Source organism: Mirounga angustirostris, unplaced genomic scaffold (genome assembly GCF_029215605.1).
Source record: "Mirounga angustirostris isolate CCGP_5_RB_7025 unplaced genomic scaffold, mMirAng1.0.hap1 SCAF_10, whole genome shotgun sequence".
Taxonomy (NCBI): domain Eukaryota; kingdom Metazoa; phylum Chordata; class Mammalia; order Carnivora; family Phocidae; genus Mirounga; species Mirounga angustirostris.
The window spans coordinates 47,957,791-47,975,752 of NW_026991718.1; the positions used below are offsets into that span (position 1 = coordinate 47,957,791).

Below are 17,962 nucleotides of genomic sequence, written 5' to 3' on the forward strand. Positions count from 1 at the left end.
TGGGAGGGTTACTTCTAACCACCCTTCCTCCCTGCATATGTGGTTCCAGCTCCTGCACCCCTTCCCCAGCTTTTGGACTCTGGTCCAGCCAGTGGGATAGAAAGGTTGTTTTTTGGCATTGCTAATCTCTGGATTGCATCTCCACACACTGGCTTCTCAGCTCTTTTATCACCTGTAATAACCAAGCCCCTGTCCTAAAATCTGAAATAACTGGCATGGATTGTCTTCCTGACCGGACTCTGGTACAGGACCGGCAGACTCATTGGATGGGGTGCTCCTTTTTTGTTATTATAAATCATGTAATAGTCAATACCCTCAAAGCTGAATCTTGGTCTCCAACCATCTGTGTTTGCTCTGCACAAATTTCTAGAAAATTACACAAAACATGCTTTTGATGCATATTGCCTGTTCCCCACCCCCAAATGGTTGTACCAGCTTGCACTCCCAATAGTGTAGGAGATGCTTCTATAATTTCATTGTCAAACGGGGCTCTGTCCGTGGGGGTCAGTAAGGTCTAGTGAGGAAGGGATTGCCCAGGTTTGTATTTTGTTTATTGGAGAGAGGGGAAAGGCAAGGAGAAAACAGAGGTACATGCTTTTTAGATGTTCACATAAGTAGGGGCTTTCCATCCTAAATGTGAATCACATGCCTACGGAGACCAGCCAGAGCCCCTGAGGCCTCTGCTAACAGCTCAGCCAAACTCCTTAAACTCCTTAGCCAGCCAGGCTTCTTCACTGATGCTTGAAAGCTAGGGGCTCAAAAATGGCCTAGGAAAGGTCATCTATCCTCCAGTTCCATTGGAACTGAGTTTCTGGGAAGAGAAATAACATCTGGGGTCAAGACCAAGTCTTGGCCACATTCCTGACAGGCAAGTAAGTACATACAGTCAAAATCGAGATACTCATTAATTATTCAGACCAGCCAGGAAGTACTAATATGCCCCAAAGACTGCACTCTTAAAAAAAAATCCTCATGAAGCACACATTGGATATTTTGAAAAATGTTAAAATTTATTAATAGTTAACATCACATAGTTAATTCAACTAGCTCTTTATTATACATGACAACATCTTTACTAGACTGAGTGCTCAAAGATTTGAGAATCAACACATCCCAGTCAAAGATTGAGATTCACTGTATTTACATCAGGCAAAGCAGCATCAACAAGGAACTGTCACCTAACTGTGGGAACACAGACATTCAAAATGCATTTTCCTTTTTGGAAACCAACAACATATCTTGAATAGCCGCACACACAGCTCTACCTTTAAAAAAAAAAAAAAGGTGCAATTTCACAGACAGTGCCTAATTTTCAAGTTTAAAAGTGAAAATTCATCTCTACTTCTTGGGCATTCTTTAGTGATCTGTAGATCTAGACGTTGTCCTCAGTACAAGTGTGATCAGTGTGCCAAGTTGGGTGCTATCGAGTCCCGTCTTTCCTTCCTTGTGAGCCTCAATTTCCCACTCAATAGTGTTCTAGGGTCATTAGTTGCAGGGTGTGGGTGTGCATATTTTAGGGAGGAAGTGGTGTTCAGATTCAGAATTAACTGCACTCCTGAAAGGTAGAGCGTGGAAGATTTTATGCCACCCTACTCCCCCCATCCCCACCAACAGTTTGAAATAAATACTGTGTATAAAAACAGCTCAGCCTCAAGAAGCCCTCGGACAACGCTTCTTGGAAAAACATTTACAAAACAGACCAATTTGGCTAGGAGGGCACAAATCTGCCTTTAAAAGTGTTGTCCCTGAGGTTTTCTTCATTTTGATTGTTTCATTGTTTGGTTTTGGTTTGCTGTTAACAGTGAGACAGAATTTTTAAAGAAGTGCTCTTGGTGGCTTCCTTTATCTTCTTAGCTTAAAAATACTACTGACTACCCTAAGAATGATCATTCTTAAGCAATGAATCTGTCTGGAAGGATTCCTGTTTGCTTTGGTTAAGAGCCCGTGTACTGTTGCCCCAGGAAGGTCTAGACAGAGCAGCCTGTTTCTGTGGTTTCTTCGATCCACAGACCCAGCTTCCCTCACTGTGCCCTGCTTTCCATGTTTCCCAGTCTGCAGGTTAAAAAGGGGCCAGGAAGGAGCTACTTAGCCATTCACTCACCCTGAAGAGGCTTCCCTTCTCTTCCCGCAGGCGAATGAGGTATTTCTAGTAACCTGTCAGTATCTTCACCTTCCATCCTGTAACTACACAAATCTACTACAGAGGCCAAGTCTGAAAAGACCCTGTGTATTTATGTACATAACACATTGACATATAAATACATTACATACAACCAATCATTACATACAGTATCAAGGTAAAGGAGCGGATGTACTTCATGAACTAAATAAATTTCAAACATAAATTAAAATGAAAATAGAGTTGTTTCCACTTCTGCAGGAAAAATCTTAAAAACAGACCAAGAAGTCTCCCCTGCCCCAGAGGTCCATTGCTCATGGATGACTCAGGAACCCACTCATGGCCTTGGTTTTGCTTTCTCGGATTCGGGATGCTTTAATTCCAGGACAAGCCTCCGCTGGAACCCACCAGGCTTGTAAAGGAGGTTAAAGAGGGGCTGCCACGTGGCTATCCACGGACTCCTACCCACCCCCCCCAACAATGCTGCCTCTCCTCCCGCCCCTGCCCCTCTGCCTGTGGGAGAATCAGGCTCAAGTTAGTGGAGATCCCTCCAGATTCAGAGGAGACACAGTATCAGCCTCCGTGCTGGGGAATGCTCTTCACCTTAGAAATACCATGTTCAGGGTCCATGGGGAAGCCACTGTATCTTTTCATTAGTGTCCCCATCCTGTAGGATTATGCAGGGACATGGAATTTGGCCAGAGGGGTGACTAAAGGTTAAAATTTGTCTTGAGTTTTAAAAGAACCAGTAGGAATAGTTGGACAAGTATGACCAAGTCCTTACTTCAAAACATATGTATCTCGGGAGGGCCAAGGCTTGGGCACTGGGCTCAACAGTGAGAATCCAGAGACCACACCCAGTCCCACAGGCTCCTCTCTGCCAGGGAAAAGCCCAGGGGCCTGTCTCTGACACAGAGGATGATATCTTATAATTTAAAGCAGGGAAGAAGGGGAATGAGAGGAAGTCCCTTCCGGATTTCAGGGACTCTATCGCTGGCCAGCCTCGCGGATGCGGCAGGCCACAGCAGTGATGAGAGCCGCCCCCTTCCCGCTGCCGTCCTCTGACTCCAGGAAGGACACGTCACATTTCGGAGCCAGGTCCTTCACCGTCTCGTGCATGACTTTGGCAAAGCTGCAAGTGTTGGGAGGAAGACACAGGGGGAGAAAACACCTTAGTCATGATTGATTTGTGTCCCCCGAGGTGAGATCCTAGGAAGTGATGCTGGAAGCCCAGGAATTATTAAGATGAGCAAGAGGATGACAGCTACTGTGTATTAAACACTCACTATGTACTATGTATCAAGGCTTCGAGAGGCTAGCAACATGCCCAAAGTCTATGTCACAGCAGGCAAGTGCGGAGCTGAGAGCCACTGGGAGTCAACTGTCTGAGATTCTGAAGGTTGTGTTCCGAAAACTCATCAGTGGAGGAGAGAGTCAAGGGTCACGGGCACCACAGGTGTGCACTGCGGAAGTGCACAGCCTGTCCACGAACTCTGGAAGGAAGACCAAGCCCCGTGCACGTGACACTTCATTTTCCAGGGGTATGGACTCATGTAGACCCACATCTAATCCAAAATGTCATTAAAGATACAAGGAGCAGGCTCGGGGGGTTACTGTTGGCACATTATGGTGATTGTAGAGCCTTTCAGTATGGGATCAGAGAAACAGATAGGCACCATGTCCCCCAACATAACAGGGTCAGGATGTCCTCCTCATCTATGAAACAAGCCGCAGTGCCAGGGGCTTGACTTCTGTCCCCCTCCCCACTCTCATCTGGGACCAAGATTCCCACTTATGAGGCACTGATCATCAAGAGAGGTAACTGCAAGTTTCTCTCTTTCCAGTAACTGTATAAACTTTGGGCAAGTGTCTCAACTCCTCGAGACGGTCATGGTGAGAGCAGGCAACATTTCAATTGAGGAGTCTCTCTATCCTCACTGTCCCACCTATTGCCCAGACCAGGGTAATAGCTCTATTCTTTTAACTTTGAGCTGAGAAGCTTCCAGGGGAAGGGATTGGGGCACTTCCTGAATTCAAAATGATTTACTCAAAACATATGCAAATGAGTAACGAAGGGAGAGGAACAACGGCTGATGAGAGAAAAGAGATGGAGAGACAGGGAAAAGTGTAGAAAGAATAGGGAATTCAGTGCTTCCACACTGGGGGGGGGCGGGTTCGAGAGACACGCTTTCTATAAAGAGCCAGACAGTAGATAGGCTTTCAGCTCTGTGGGCAACACACTGCCATTGTAGAGTGAAAGCAGCCAGAGACAACACATAACATCAGTGGGCATGGCCGCATTCCAGTAAAACTTTATTTACAAAAACAGTCGTGGCTCTAAGTCCGCCAGCCCCCGCGCCGGACTGCAGAAAATACCCCACTCCGGAGTTCCAGCATACATTCCAAGAATGTTCGCAGGAGCACTGTTTGTAACAGACAAAATCTAGAAATAAGCTAATATCCATTAGCAGTACAATGAACTATAGTATACTCATTCAGAGGTATGCTCCGCAGCCCTGAAAATTCACAAACTACAATCCCATACTCCAGTGTGGATGCATCTCAAAACTGTACGTGCTGTGTGGGAAAAGCCAGTCCCCAAAGGAGAGATGCCAGAGGATTCCCCTGACAGCAGTTTCAAATCTAAGGAAAACCAAACAGTAGCGATACAAACACAGATACACAGGGAGAGACAGCTAGGGACCGAGTCACCAGAGTACCTGTCCCTGGCAGGGGGCAGGGGTGCAACCCTGAGTCCTCCAAGCTGGGTGGTAAACACAGCCCTACTTCTGGTTTTTAACCTCTAAACTAAAGCGTCTACGTTATATACACTCATTCGGAATGCCGGGTGGTTTGCTATAAAATAAAAAGAGAGAAAGAGAAGGCAAGGAAAGAACAGATGGAGAGAGAAAGATGGGCAGGGAGAGTGGAGGTCAGGCACTCACTGAGGGTGTAGCTTGTAGAGGGTCCCATCCACGCCCACGGTCACTTTGAGGGTGTCCAGCCCCCGGTTCTCTCGGATCTTGTCCACCACGGCGGCCATGCCCGCACCACAGAGCTGGGCTGCCCGCCGCGCCACCACGGTGCATACCTCTTTGACAATGATGCTATCGTCACACGTGCTCTCGAGCCCCAGGTGGTGCAGGATGGCGCGGACCTGCAGCAGGGCCAGGCAGTCACTGCGGGGGGGACACACAACAGCGAGGGGTCAGTCACATACACGAGGAGCTGGCAGCAGCCCCCGCCAGGTGGCTCCTGTTCTTGACCTCAGTCCAGGAAGCAGTGCTCATCCCACTGGACCCCGTAGTGCCCTCCTGAGTGTGACAGGCAAAGAAACAGCTCCTGTTTCCACCTGGCCGGGTTGTGGGGGGGTACTGCTACCCCACAAGCGGTATTCAAGAGAACAAGACAGCCACTGTCTAGCTTTCCACTCATTTGGAAAGAACAAAGGCAGTGAGGATGCCTGTAGTTGGCGTTTTCGGCTGCAAAGCTCTTTGCTACCCGTTTCCTCCGTGTTGTTCCCGGGTCAATGGGACAGGCTTCCGCTGCCTCCCAGCATAGACCCTGCTCTATTTCTACCCCCTCCCAGGGTGGTCTGATGGCGGCTGGTGCAGTCTTTATGAAACAAATGTGAATCGAATTGTAAGAAGAATATAAATCTTATCATATCAAGGGAACTGTCTTAGGACTCCGGAATCGGCTTCCTGCACGCAAACGGACACGCAAACTCGAACATCTTCTTGCGTCGCTGGTGCAGATGCCCTAGCGCCCCCGCTCTGGCGCTCAGCCGCCTCCTGTCCTCCCACACACCTGACAGGGACGCACAGAAGCCACTTGTCAAGGGCTCTGGAAGTCCCTGTTCTAATCTGGAGCCGGCTTCGCTGCCATTATTAGATGGGAGGAGGGAGGTTTTGCTTTAACGGATTTCTGACTGCCTGGCATGCCCGCCTTCACTCGATCCTGCTTCTCCTCTCACCGCGGCCGCAGTTCGAAGCGCCCTCCTGCCCGGCGCAAGGGCTTTAATAGGCTACACCCTCCGTGCGTTCCAATTTACATCCTGTGAACAGGTTACCTTCCCACCTTTGATAACTGGCCTAAAACCCAACAATATTACTTTGCATGGGCTCCTGGCAGCTCAGCAGGACTTTTCATGCTTAAAATGCCAACTATCCATGAGTTACTTTTTTTATTTAAACAGTAGAGCTATGTCTCTGTGACCAAACTGACCTGTATATAAGCCATACCCTGATCTTACTTGAGCTCTGGAAATCCTTCAGCTTGTCTGTCCATGAGAGGGAGGACGCGGTCCCACCCGACCCCAGACCCAAATTCTCACCTCTCAATCTGAGACAGGAACTTGGTTTCAAAGATTCCCCTTGTCTTGAGCCGCTCTGAGATGCGGCCACGGAAGAGCAGCCCACGCTTGGTGAAATCGATGAGGATGTTACGGACAATCTCCCCCAAGTACATGCCGCTGATCATTTTCTCGAACCTGCAATGCAGATGACGTTCATGGAGGACGCATGTAGGAAGGGGTGATGCCCAGAGCATTAGCAAGGAGACGGCATGCAGATTCCCCTGGGTGGGAAAGGAAGTGCTACTTGATTCACTTGGGCAGGATGCCTGGTATCTGCACGCACAGACCCACGGCCTTCAGTGAAACTGACCACAGCGCCCGCCTGAGGACCATGGGGTTCCTGGGGTCATCCCCATCTTCCGGGCTCATTACCTTCCAATGCTTACTCCCACCTCCTCAAGGAGGAAAACACACCCAAAGCCCACTTCTAAGAAGAGGGCAGAATGCTGAGTCTTAACCGTGAACTTCACCAGGCATTCAGCAGGCTTTCTCTCTAAACCACGACATCATTATCACACAAGTAACTAGTGCAACTGGAGAACCCGTCTTGTCCACTAGGATTGAATGTGATTACTCAGTGGCGAAAATGCCAGATTACTTCTGGCCCTGCATAGTGCCTTTAAAGAAGTTTGAGACCCCCAAGTTTCAACCAAGACCCCCAGCACCACTCCATCTTGTCTCACCCTTTGTTTCATTAATGACACCTGTCCGGCCCCTAGAAGCATTTTAGTCTGTGACCTCTACTCTCGACAAAAGTGTATTATTCTGCAGAACTATGGTCCCTGACCATATCCAGTTAGGAAACACTACACACATCTTCCCAGTGGCAAGTGTGCTGGATCTTACACTATCGTCGCGCAGCTCAGAGCCCCTCCCCACCATCCTGGGGGCTTTGTGAGGCTGGGGCTGACCCCTGTCCAGGCCGGACAACAGAGGATGCTACATAATGGATGGATGGAGGAAGAGATGCATTCCTGTCTGCTTCCTGTTCCTCTCTCTGCCACACCAGCTTCTTTACCGTACGATCAGCAGATGTCTGCTTTTCCTCACCGTCCCAGACCTAGGTTTGAACACCCTCTCTCCCATTCTCACAGGCAGGGGTGGGCAGGCTGCTTCTTGAATTTTCTAGCTCTGTGCTCCTCAGTGTCCCCTGTTCGTCTAAAACCTATGTGACCGAATCCCTATAGGAAATGCTCCTCAGAACGAATATTGTGACCTGTTTTCCCAAATGAACTTTGAAGGCATCACAGTCCAGCAGGGAGAACTTTCCAAATGTATTTGACAAGAAGCCCTTTCCAAGGACATTTCCTCTCTTCACATCTCAAAAATGAGGGTCCTGGGATTTGTTGTTGTAGAGGATCTGACCGCTCGTCACCATGCAGTTTTGGGGTACCCGTACCAGGACCCACCCGCAATGGGGTACCTACCTCTGTCTGCCAGGGTTGAGGGAAAGCTCATCCACAGCCACATCAAATTCCGTGCGGAAGTCGTCGAGGCATCCGTTGTCCCCGAAGGCCCCCCACTCCATGTTGACACACATCCGGCCCTCCTCCCCCTCTACCAGCTCCACGTTCCGCATCTCCTCCATGTAGCAGGCGTTGCTGCCCGTGCCTGCCAGTCACAAACACGTCAGCGCCTTGCCGCGGACCGTCCTCCCTCCACCCGAGCCTCTGGGGCACGGCGCAGGAATGGCAGCCGGGGCCTTACCAACGATGAGGCCGACTTCACAGTGAGGGTCTTCATAGCCACAGGTCATCATAGTCCCGACTGTGTCATTCACCACAGCGACCACGTCCAGGTCAAACTCCTGAGAGGGCAAAAGCAGATCCCCAGTCCACCAATGAACCCCAACATTTTTCTTTCAGACACTTATAAGGGAGATTTGTATGTTTGTAATTTATGTAAGTGTTTTTTATACAGCATGGCTCATTCTCTCTTTTCATTCAGGTCCCTGCTCAAATGTCACCTCCTCAGGGAGGTTCCCTGGTTGGGCTATTTAAAAGTGCCCTTCTCTAGCCCACTCATCCTGTCCTCACCCGACTTCCTTTTTCTTCCCAGTGTGGCAGCACCTGACACTAGCTCATGAGTTTGTTTATAGCACCAGAGTTTGTTGTGGTCATTCCTGAATCCTCAGTGCCAAGAGCAGAGCTTGACACACAGGGGACACTCAATCATCGCCGAAGGATCACGTTAATTCTCTCCCTGACCCATGCACCTGCACCCAGCATTTCCCCACTTTGTGACCACGGGTCATCCCAGGCCTCGTGGCGCGCCTGTCCCACCTCTCGCCGGTGGATGGCCTCCTTCAGCAGCGTGACCACGTCCTCTCCCTCACAGCCCGATGCCTTGAAGCCTTTAGTCCACTTGAGGAGGATGCTCTAAAAAAAAATCAGAAGAGGATATCAGAGGAGGGCTCCTGTGTCATCCCCGTGGCCCTGCTGTGCCTCCAGTCCCCAACCTCACCACCAAGTCGTACAGCCCCCTTCAATAACCAACCATCTCTCCCACACGTGATGGAGCATCATTTGAGACCTTGAGACCCCCAAGTTCGTTAGGTGTCTGTTCCATCATTTAATCCTCACAGCAAACTGGTGAAATGTCGTTATAATGCCCCTTTTCACTAACTGCAGCTCTGGGATAATCTGCTCAAGGCCTGAAGCTTGGAGGAGAGGAGCAGGACTTCCCCGCCCCCACCCCCACCCCCCAGGCCCGCCGACTCCATGGGCCCCTAAGCACCACACCAGTGCCCCTGCCATGGAGTGAAGTGTGTCATTCACTGGGAAAAGCAGTTTGCTCTGTCCTCTCCTCAATTTACATCAGAAGTCAGAGTGTGTCTCTTAATTGTCAAACTCTAGTCGGGCATGAACAAGTGCGCTGACCATAGGTGGGTGACACTAGGCTTCACACCACCCCAGTGAGGGAAGTGTTCTCGTCTCCTCACAGACCGCCCTAAGCCACTCATCTTTAATGTGGCCGGCTGCCGGGTCACGGGGCCCTCTGGGGAACAGACAGATACGTGGTGGTTTTACATGTGGGAGAACTGATTCATGTACTGTCCCCAGTCCCTCTCTGCTGCTGCGGCCCAGCAGGAAACCAGCACCAAGGGCTCATGGGCCCCTTCCTGCAAGGCCAGAATCCATAAATGGGCTGTATGCTCACTATCCACCCACATCCATGGTCTCTCCAGGCCTTGCCTGGCCTCGCCACGAGCTTGGCATTTTATGGCCCAGGTGAGTTTGGAACCACAAGTCAACCTGGATGTGTCACACTGTGCTCAGATCCCAGGAGATTTGGAAAAACAAGATACAATCCCAGCCGCATCCGGCTTTACATACCTACATCCTAACAATGGCATGCTCATCTCCACCTAACGGTCTTGCCTACAGATTAGCTTCACACCTCTAACGAAATTTTGTATTTGGCACTTTCAAGTTTACAGAATGATCAAATGACATTATTTCAGGTGGTCCTTAATAATGACACATGCAGAGGCCGCCCCTGCTGCTGGGGAGACGTGCCCCAGGCCGCCAGGTGGTCGAGGCAGCTTGGGGTCTCTGGGCCTTGGCACCTGCTGATTTTCCACACAACAGGATGATCTTAGCAAAGCAGAATCCAGCTTACAGACAGATGGAATGACAGAACCCAGCTTCTGCTTCATCTGCTCTTAATTTATTTTTCAAAGATTTTATTTATTTATTTGACAGAGAGACACAGCGAGAGAGGGAACACAAGCAGGGAGAGTGGGAGAGGGAGAAGCAGGCTTTCTGCTGTGCAGGGAGCCCGATGTGGGGTTCGATCCCAGGACCCTGGGATCATGACCTGAGCTGAAGGCAGACACTTAATGACTGAGCCACCCAGGTGCCCTGCATCTGCTCTTAATTTTTACAATGCTAGACTATATGTGTGCTCCCTGCAGAAACTTAGAACATACAGAATGAAATCTAATACAATGAACCTGGAATCTCATCATTCAGGTAGAAATAGTGAAGGTGTTCTTGGGCCACCGGATAAATAATTCACGATATATACGTGTTGGCATGAAAAGTGAGGTGTGTCTATTGAAAAATATTTCAGTAGGAAAAGCCTGGAAGCATGTGTACTGGAGTGCTATGTTCCATCTTCTTATGAACTGTGTTTTTTTCGGGTTTCTATACTGCAGAGACTATCTTTTTCTTAAAAAATGTTTGAGTCTTACCATCGGTTTTTTTCCCCATCATTGAAATTTCTTCCAGGTTGCTCAGGGTGCTCAGAATTTTATCCATATTTTACGAGGCAGCAGGTTGCTCAGAATTTATTAACTATTTCCCAAGTGTTGAACAATGGGTTTGTTCCTGATGTTTTCATTATAATAAGCAATGTCTCATTAAGTATCACATAAATATGGATCTTCATGTTCCCTTTGGTGAACTGATGCAAATGGAGAAGGCTTTGAAAACCCAGTGCATTGAAAATCATGAGAAAAAACATGTGTCGAGACAAAGGAATGAGAAAGGCTGGGGAGAGGGAATCAGAGGAAGGTGGTCAAACGTACCAACTTCCAGTGATAAGGTAAGTTAAGTACTCAGGACGGGATGAACACAGCGAACACTACTGTACAGTGTATTCGAAAATCATGAAAGAGTAAATCCTAAGAGTTCTCATTACAAGGAAAAAAACACTTTTTTATTCTTTTTCTTGTTTTGTCTCTATAGGAGATGACAAATGTTAACTAAACTTTTGGCGATCAGTTCACAATATATGTAAGTCAAACATGGTGCTGGGCTCCTTCAGCTTCTACGGCGTGCATGTTACCATCTCAATAAAATTGGAAAAGAACAGAAAAGCGAGACGCAACACTGCCCTAGTAACAGCGGACACACAGTGACAGGTGTTGGGAAATACTGCATTAGGCAAGGGTTTTCATTGCAGGACACCCCAAAACCTCCGCTGAACTGGTGCGCATGATGGATTCAGCTCCAAGGGGAAGAGGAGGAAACATCTACAAAACTCAGCTGAGCAACATGCAGGCTACTGTTCCGGGACCCTGTGGCAAATGCTGGCCTTTCTTCCCCGCTGGACCGAGCTCCCCGTACCTGGGACGTTTCCCGCCTCCGTGCTCCCCCATACACAGCCAGGCCTGCCTGCCTGCCCTTCTTCCCCGTCCACTCCTTCTTTGGACTTGGAAGCCGATCCAAGTCTCGCTCAGGTTAACATCACTCTGGTACCCCACTGGTGCCCCGTTCCCACCGGCAACTCATGCCTTCCTGCGCTTGCTTCCTTGCCATTGGCACAGTTCGTGTGTGAGACCCCAAAGCAGGAGCCACGACTTGTGTACCCTGGCCACTCTGTCCACCGCACACTGTCCATTTGTAAACGTGCGTGTACGCTTCTAGAGGACCGATGGAGACCGAGAACAACTGCTTAGACAATAGTATCCTAACATCTGGTATGCCGACTGTCAACCCAGAACAAGCCCAAGCACGGTACTCCGCTCTCCTCCGTTCTCAACACACCATGTCCGGAATAGCTGAGCACACCAGCTCTCAGCCCACCTGCTTCACTCACGCAAGGCAAATTGAAAAGGAATGAAAAGCAAAGCTAAGACTAGAGAAGCACTGGGGCACCTAAATAACAGGAGGTGAATGAAAATGTCCTGCAGGAGCTGGTGAGCATCCCTGAGAACATGGGCTCAGGTATCAGGAAACCAGAATTCAGTTCTTGGCTTGCCACTTCCAAGCCTTCTGATCTGACACAAGATACTTGGCATCTCTACAGACTTTGTTTTCCTTTCTGCAAAATGGGCATACAAACACCTACCTACCTTCTATGGTCACTGTGAGGGTTAAATGAGATAACACACATAGGAAGCCTACCACTGTGCCTGGCATAAAGTACTATAAAAATGTTCACTGGGGCGCCTGGGTGGCTCAGTTGGTTAAGCGACTGCCTTCAGCTCAGGTCATGATCCTGGAGTCCCTGGATCAAGTCCCGCATCGGGCTCCCTGCTCGGCAGGGAGTCTGCTTCTCCCTCTGACCCCCCACCCCCATGTGCTCTCTCTCATTCTCTCTCTCTCAAATAAATAAATAAAATCTTTAAAAAAAAAAATGTTCACTGTTAGTATTTTGATAAGCGTCATCATCATCTTCCCAAAGATTGTGATCTTCTTAACCTCTACCAGCTCCAACTGAATCACGCCCATCAACAGGCCCCTTGTCACGACTGCTTACTCATGCCCTTTTCCTTCTCTCAACTCAACTTTCTCCCTTGCTCCAAACCCTGGCTGGGGTAGGGTCAATAAAGCCCAGAGGCAAAGCCCCCCAGGGAGTCTGTTACCTCATCCAGGCTGTTCTGCTGGCAGGGGAAGGAGAAGGTGAAACCCAGAGGCAGGGACACGCCCTTCATGCCCATGTACTCAAGGAAGTCGGCGATGCACTGGACGATGTGGTCAAAGAGCTGCAGGGAGAAGTTAGGCTCTGAGGAAGGGGCCCCGGCCCAGGGCAGGGTGCCCCCCCAGCAGGATCTGGCCACAAGCTCGGGGGCTGCACTCGGGAGAAATGCACGCTCAGGCACAAACCTGGGGGAAGACCAGGCCAGGGCCCCAGCCCACCTGGCCTTCCCTGGGACCTTGGCTGAGCAGAGAAAGCACTGTCCTCCCGGGCGAGACTCGGGTATCTACTGGGGTCCCCTCCCAGAGGCGCCACCCTGCCTTACCTCGTCCCCCGTGCCGTGCATGACCTCCTGCGGGATAGAGTAGATCTTGTTGTGCATCTCTACTCCACGCCGCTTTCCATTCCTCACTCGCACCAGCAGGACCCGGAAGTTGGTACCCCCAAGGTCCAAGGCCAGGAAGTCACCTTTCTCTGAAAAATAAACCCGGGAAGGTGATGGACTGGAGCGTCACCACGTCAGCACCGCAGAGAGTGATGGTCTATAAAGTCCTTTCTCCTAAGGGAGACCTCTTCTGGCAGCCCTCAGCACCCTCAGGGGAGATGGACTGTGTGCTCCACTGAATAGGAAAGAAAATAAGATCCCTGGGACCAGAGCCTTGCTACCTCCCTAGTGGTCCTCAGATGAGTTCACGTGGGCCAGAAGTCACAATGAGCTCTGCGTGACACCGGAAACTGTGATACGTGATACAGTACACTCAAATATCTAGGGGCGCTGGTGGGGGGGCTCAGTCAGTTAAGCGTCTGCCTTCGGCTCAGGTCATGATCCCAGAGTCCTGGGATCGGCTCCCTGCTCAGCAGGGAGTCTGCTTCTGCTTCTCCCTCTCCCTCTGCCCCTCCTTCCTGCTTGTGCTCTCTCACACGTACACGCGCTCTCTCTCTCTCTGTGTCAAATAAATAAATAAAATCTTAAAAAAAAATCTAAATGTATCATTCGTGCTGAATCAAAGGCCACCTTATCTTAGCTTCTAGAATAGAGAAGAAACAGCAGAGTTCAACTCTTTAAAGGAAATCGAAGGGAAACCTTTTTACGTGAGAAAAGCCTCCTCTGTTGGGCAATCGTAATACTGTGCTACGTGCCTCAAACACACTCCTCACGCAGCCACGAGGAGGAGGCACTGCCTTTCCCTCTGATGAGGAAGGGGACCTGGCTGAGCCAGGCGGAGTCACTCCCTCGGGCCCACAGGTCAGGGGCGGGTAGAGCAGGCACCACGGCCCAGGCTCCTGTGCCAACCGGACAGCGCCGGCCTGCTCCATGTTAGTTCTCTCTGCATTGGGGAAAGACCACCATTTCTTAATGTGCAAGACCCAGACCGTGGTCAGCAATCTTCTCCCAGGAAGGGTCGGGCAGGAAACTTTTGAGGTCTTGTGAGCCAGTCCCTGCTATAACCACACCACTCTGTCATGGTAGCACCAAGTGGCCACAAACAAGGCGTAGACAAAGGGGCGTGGCTGCGTATTAGTCAAACTTTATTTAAAAAAAACAGGCAGCGGGCCAGGTCGAGCTCGTGGGCCTTCGTGTGCCAACTCCCTGACCCAGGGCTTATAAGAACTGGCCCTGGAACCAAAATTCCTGGGTTCGAATCCCAGCTCTGCCGTTTTCCAGCCGTGGGAACTTGGGCAGGTTTCTTCATTTCTCTGTGCCTCAATTTTATGACAAACATATTAGTTTGTTAACAAAATTAAGTACTAATCTCTGTTAATAGTTCAAGATTAAATGAATTAAATTTTGTGTAAAATGCTTACAGAAGCGTTTGACCCATTGTAGGCATTCAGTAAGTGTTTATCATTATTATCACTCAATTTACAGCAGAAGGGGGCGCCTGGGTGGCTCAGTTGGTTAGGCAAACTGCCTTTGGCTCAGGTCATGATCCCGGAGTCCCTGGATGAGTCCCGCATCAGGCTCCCTGCCGAGCAGGGAGTCTGCTTCTCCCTCGGACCCTCCCCCCTCTCATGCTCTCTGTCTCTCATTCTCTCTCTCGCAAATAAATACAATCTTAAAAAAAAAAAAAAAAAAATACTGATGTTTAGGGATGCCTGGGTGGCTCAGTCGGTTAAGCGACTGCCTTCGGCTCAGGTCATGGTCCTGGAGTCCCGGGATCGAGTCCCGCATTGGGCTCCCTGCTCAGTGGGGGGTCTGCTTCTCCCTCTGACCCTCCCCTCTCTCCTGCTCTCTGTCTCTCGTTCTCTCTCTCTCAAATAAATAAATAAAATCTTAAAAAAAAATTATAGCAGAGGAATGGCTGGGTTGAACTTTTTTTTTTTTTTTAAGATTTTATTTATTTATTTATTTGAGAGAGACAGAATGAGAGAGAGCACATGAGAGGGAGGAGGGTCAGAGGGAGAAGCAGACTCCCTGCCGAGCAGGTAGCCTGATGCGGGACTCGATCCCGGGACTCCAGGATCATGACCTGAGCCGAAAGCAGTCGCTTAACCGACTGAGCCACCCAGGCGCCCCTGGGTTGAACTTCTTGAACGCTAGCATTTTCTAGTACTGGTCCCAATACCCAATGCTAAGGCGGAGGGAGTCCTGCCGGGGCATCGACAGCAGGACAAAGGCCCACCGCGGTGAGCTGAGTGGCAGCCCTGTCGCCTACCTGTGCCATCAGGCGTGGCACACACGTAGGTGGGCAGCATCTTGACGGGGGCAATGGCGTGAGTCTCCTTGCTCAGACCTCGCTCCATCTCCACGTTCATCCTCCTCTTGACCTCCAGCAGCTGCTCGCGGCTCAGCTTCAGAGACTCCAGGGTGTTCTGGCGGGCTCGGTGTTGGTCAGCTAGCCGGTAGGCCACCGCCGTCACCATGGCTGCCCCCTTGCCGCTGCCATCCTCAGAACGCAGGAAGCGGACGTCACAGTCGGGCACCAGGCGCCGTACCGTCTTGTGAAGACGCTTGGCAAAGCTGCAGCCGCCGTGAGAGGGGAAGAGACGGGGGTCCACGGTGAGGGTCAAGGGTGCGAAGGGCTCGCTGCCTCAGCCGCAAGGCCGGGAGGCACCCCCAGGTTCTCGGTCAACACTGTTCAAGCTCGGAGAGTCATCTGTGACCACCCCAGCAGAGGGAAGGGAAAAGGGCCGCTGTAGGAGGCCCCTACCCTCGCACACAGTCACATTAAGACCTCCCCATCCCACAGCCGAGGCTCCTCCACCCAATACATCAGCCTCGGAATCGGGGGATTCGGACACCAGCAGTGCCCCTTTCATTAGACGCTGCCTGCGGAAAACCCAGAACAGGAAAAGGAGAAATGCTCTTCTGGACTTTGGTCTCTTTGGCCAATTTCTGCCCAAAATGCCAAGGCCGTCTGAACAGCTCAAGACCACAGGTGTGTTCAACAAGAACTCCTCGGGTGGTGGCTGTGCTGAGCCACGGTCTCCGGGGCCTCACTGTCCCTGGTGCGGTCTGTGGGCAACAAGCACCCCTGGGGGCCCAGAGACAAGGTCTCGGCCTGGACCCCCCGAATCAGACTCTGCCTCTTAACAAGATCCCCCGGTGATTCACGTGCACTTTCGTGTTTCTGAAGCCCTGGACTAGAAGACCAAGGCGGAGACCTTGATTCAGTTAATGAAGGCACACGGAACTGGCGCTCGAATCCAGCAAAAATGAAATAGGAAGTGGGCACAAGAGAGAGATCGGCCAGGTGCCAACTGAAATTTGAATATTTTGGCACTTAGGACCCAAAGGACCAACCATGGAGGGAAGTGCAGGATCAGTTCAATGCCCTGGTCAGCCAGAGAGGCTGTGCCAGGGTGTCCTCTGTCAGAACACACACCACCTGAACAGACCATCCACAAACATGAGCGTCAAGGAAACAAGTACAGAGAAACCCGAACTCCTCAACAAGAGGGTGGCAGACAGAGCCCCGTGGCCAGGAGAGCCCTGGCTAGAGCTCCAGGCATCAGGAGCCCTCAGGAATCACCTCCACCCCTGCCAAGGATGCCACCCTCCCGACCCCCACATGCCCAGCTGGGAGCTTATCCTACAAAGTCCCTCAAGCTACGGTCCACCTCCACCGCCCCAGAAGGCAAAACAGAGCTGGCCGTGGAGTCACTAGGGTCTCTCGCAGGCCTGTCAGGGGTCCTTGAGTGCTCTGGGGGCCATGGCGCTGGGGGGTCTGGGCACGCTGACTCACTGTGGGTGCTTCTTGTAGACAGAGCCGTCCACCCCAATGGTGGAGCGCAGCCGCTCCTCGCCCTTGTTCTCCTTGATGCGCCGCAGCACGGCCGCCAGGGTGGCCGCACACAGGCTGGCTGAGCGCGTAGACACGATCTGGCAGATCCGGTGAGTGGCCACGCAGTCCTCCTGTGTCGGGTCTATGCCCAGCCGCACCAGCACCTCACGGGCCTTCCAGGTGCCGTCCTTCTCCCTGGGAAAGAAAAAGACAGCATGTGGGCGCGTGCCCAACCCAGGGGGGCCAGCGCCATCTCCCAGTGAGGACAGACACGCCCTCCATGGCTCTGCCCATTGATGGGAAGGTAGAATAAGGGGAAAACACAACAGAGCCAACAGGAGGCTCCTCGCCCAGACACACACAGGGTTCATGTGCTTCTTTTTCCAATGGGAAAAGCAGTACTTTTTATGCACATACTAAGTAAGGACAAGACACTGTTCTTATGGCTTTACACACCAAGCTGTGTGTGTCAGTGTGTGTGTGTGTGAGAGAGAGAGAGAGAGAGAGAGAATGAGCTATGCTTGCTTATCTGGGGGTAGAGGGAACAGTGTCCCTGCCACCAACCACCCAGCGGCGGAGCCCACCCCATTCCCTCTCTGTGAAGCAGCCAGCTCGCTGCCTTTCACAACGGCACGGGCACTGCTTTAACCCATGCTAGAGGCTGTGCTTAGTGTGTGCTGCCGTGAACTTCACAGTCTTCTCAGCGGAGCTAAGCACCTCACAAGTACGCACTCTTCCATCCCCTGGGGGTTTAACAAGCAGGCACAATTCCCTCAAGAGTTTCCACTTGAGGTCACTGGAACGGTTTCACTGCTCCCTTTAGCACCCAATTCCCCTCCTCTCCACCATCTGGTCCCTGAAACAACAGGGCCTCCTCAAGCGACAAGTGGAACT

The 17,962-nt window shown here is 51.0% G+C and overlaps 1 protein-coding gene across 4 annotated transcripts in view; it reads right to left on the bottom strand.

Annotated features, from left to right (window-relative positions):
• Positions 1-991: 991 nt before the first annotated feature.
• Positions 992-17,962, bottom strand: part of HK2 (hexokinase 2) — a 63,116-nt gene continuing 46,145 nt past the window's right edge. For all 4 annotated transcript variants that reach the window (XM_045884690.3, XM_064572272.1, XM_064572273.1 and 1 more), the window contains 10 exons: positions 17,030-17,263; positions 15,500-15,804; positions 13,168-13,316; positions 12,790-12,909; positions 8,759-8,854; positions 8,184-8,283; positions 7,904-8,087; positions 6,456-6,611; positions 5,065-5,298; positions 992-3,251 (listed from right to left, as the gene is read on the bottom strand). In XM_045884690.3, coding sequence (XP_045740646.1) covers positions 3,107-3,251; positions 5,065-5,298; positions 6,456-6,611; positions 7,904-8,087; positions 8,184-8,283; positions 8,759-8,854; positions 12,790-12,909; positions 13,168-13,316; positions 15,500-15,804; positions 17,030-17,263 — 1,723 coding nt within the window. In that variant the 3' untranslated portion in view covers positions 992-3,106. The remainder of the gene's footprint in view (positions 3,252-5,064; positions 5,299-6,455; positions 6,612-7,903; positions 8,088-8,183; positions 8,284-8,758; positions 8,855-12,789; positions 12,910-13,167; positions 13,317-15,499; positions 15,805-17,029; positions 17,264-17,962) is intronic.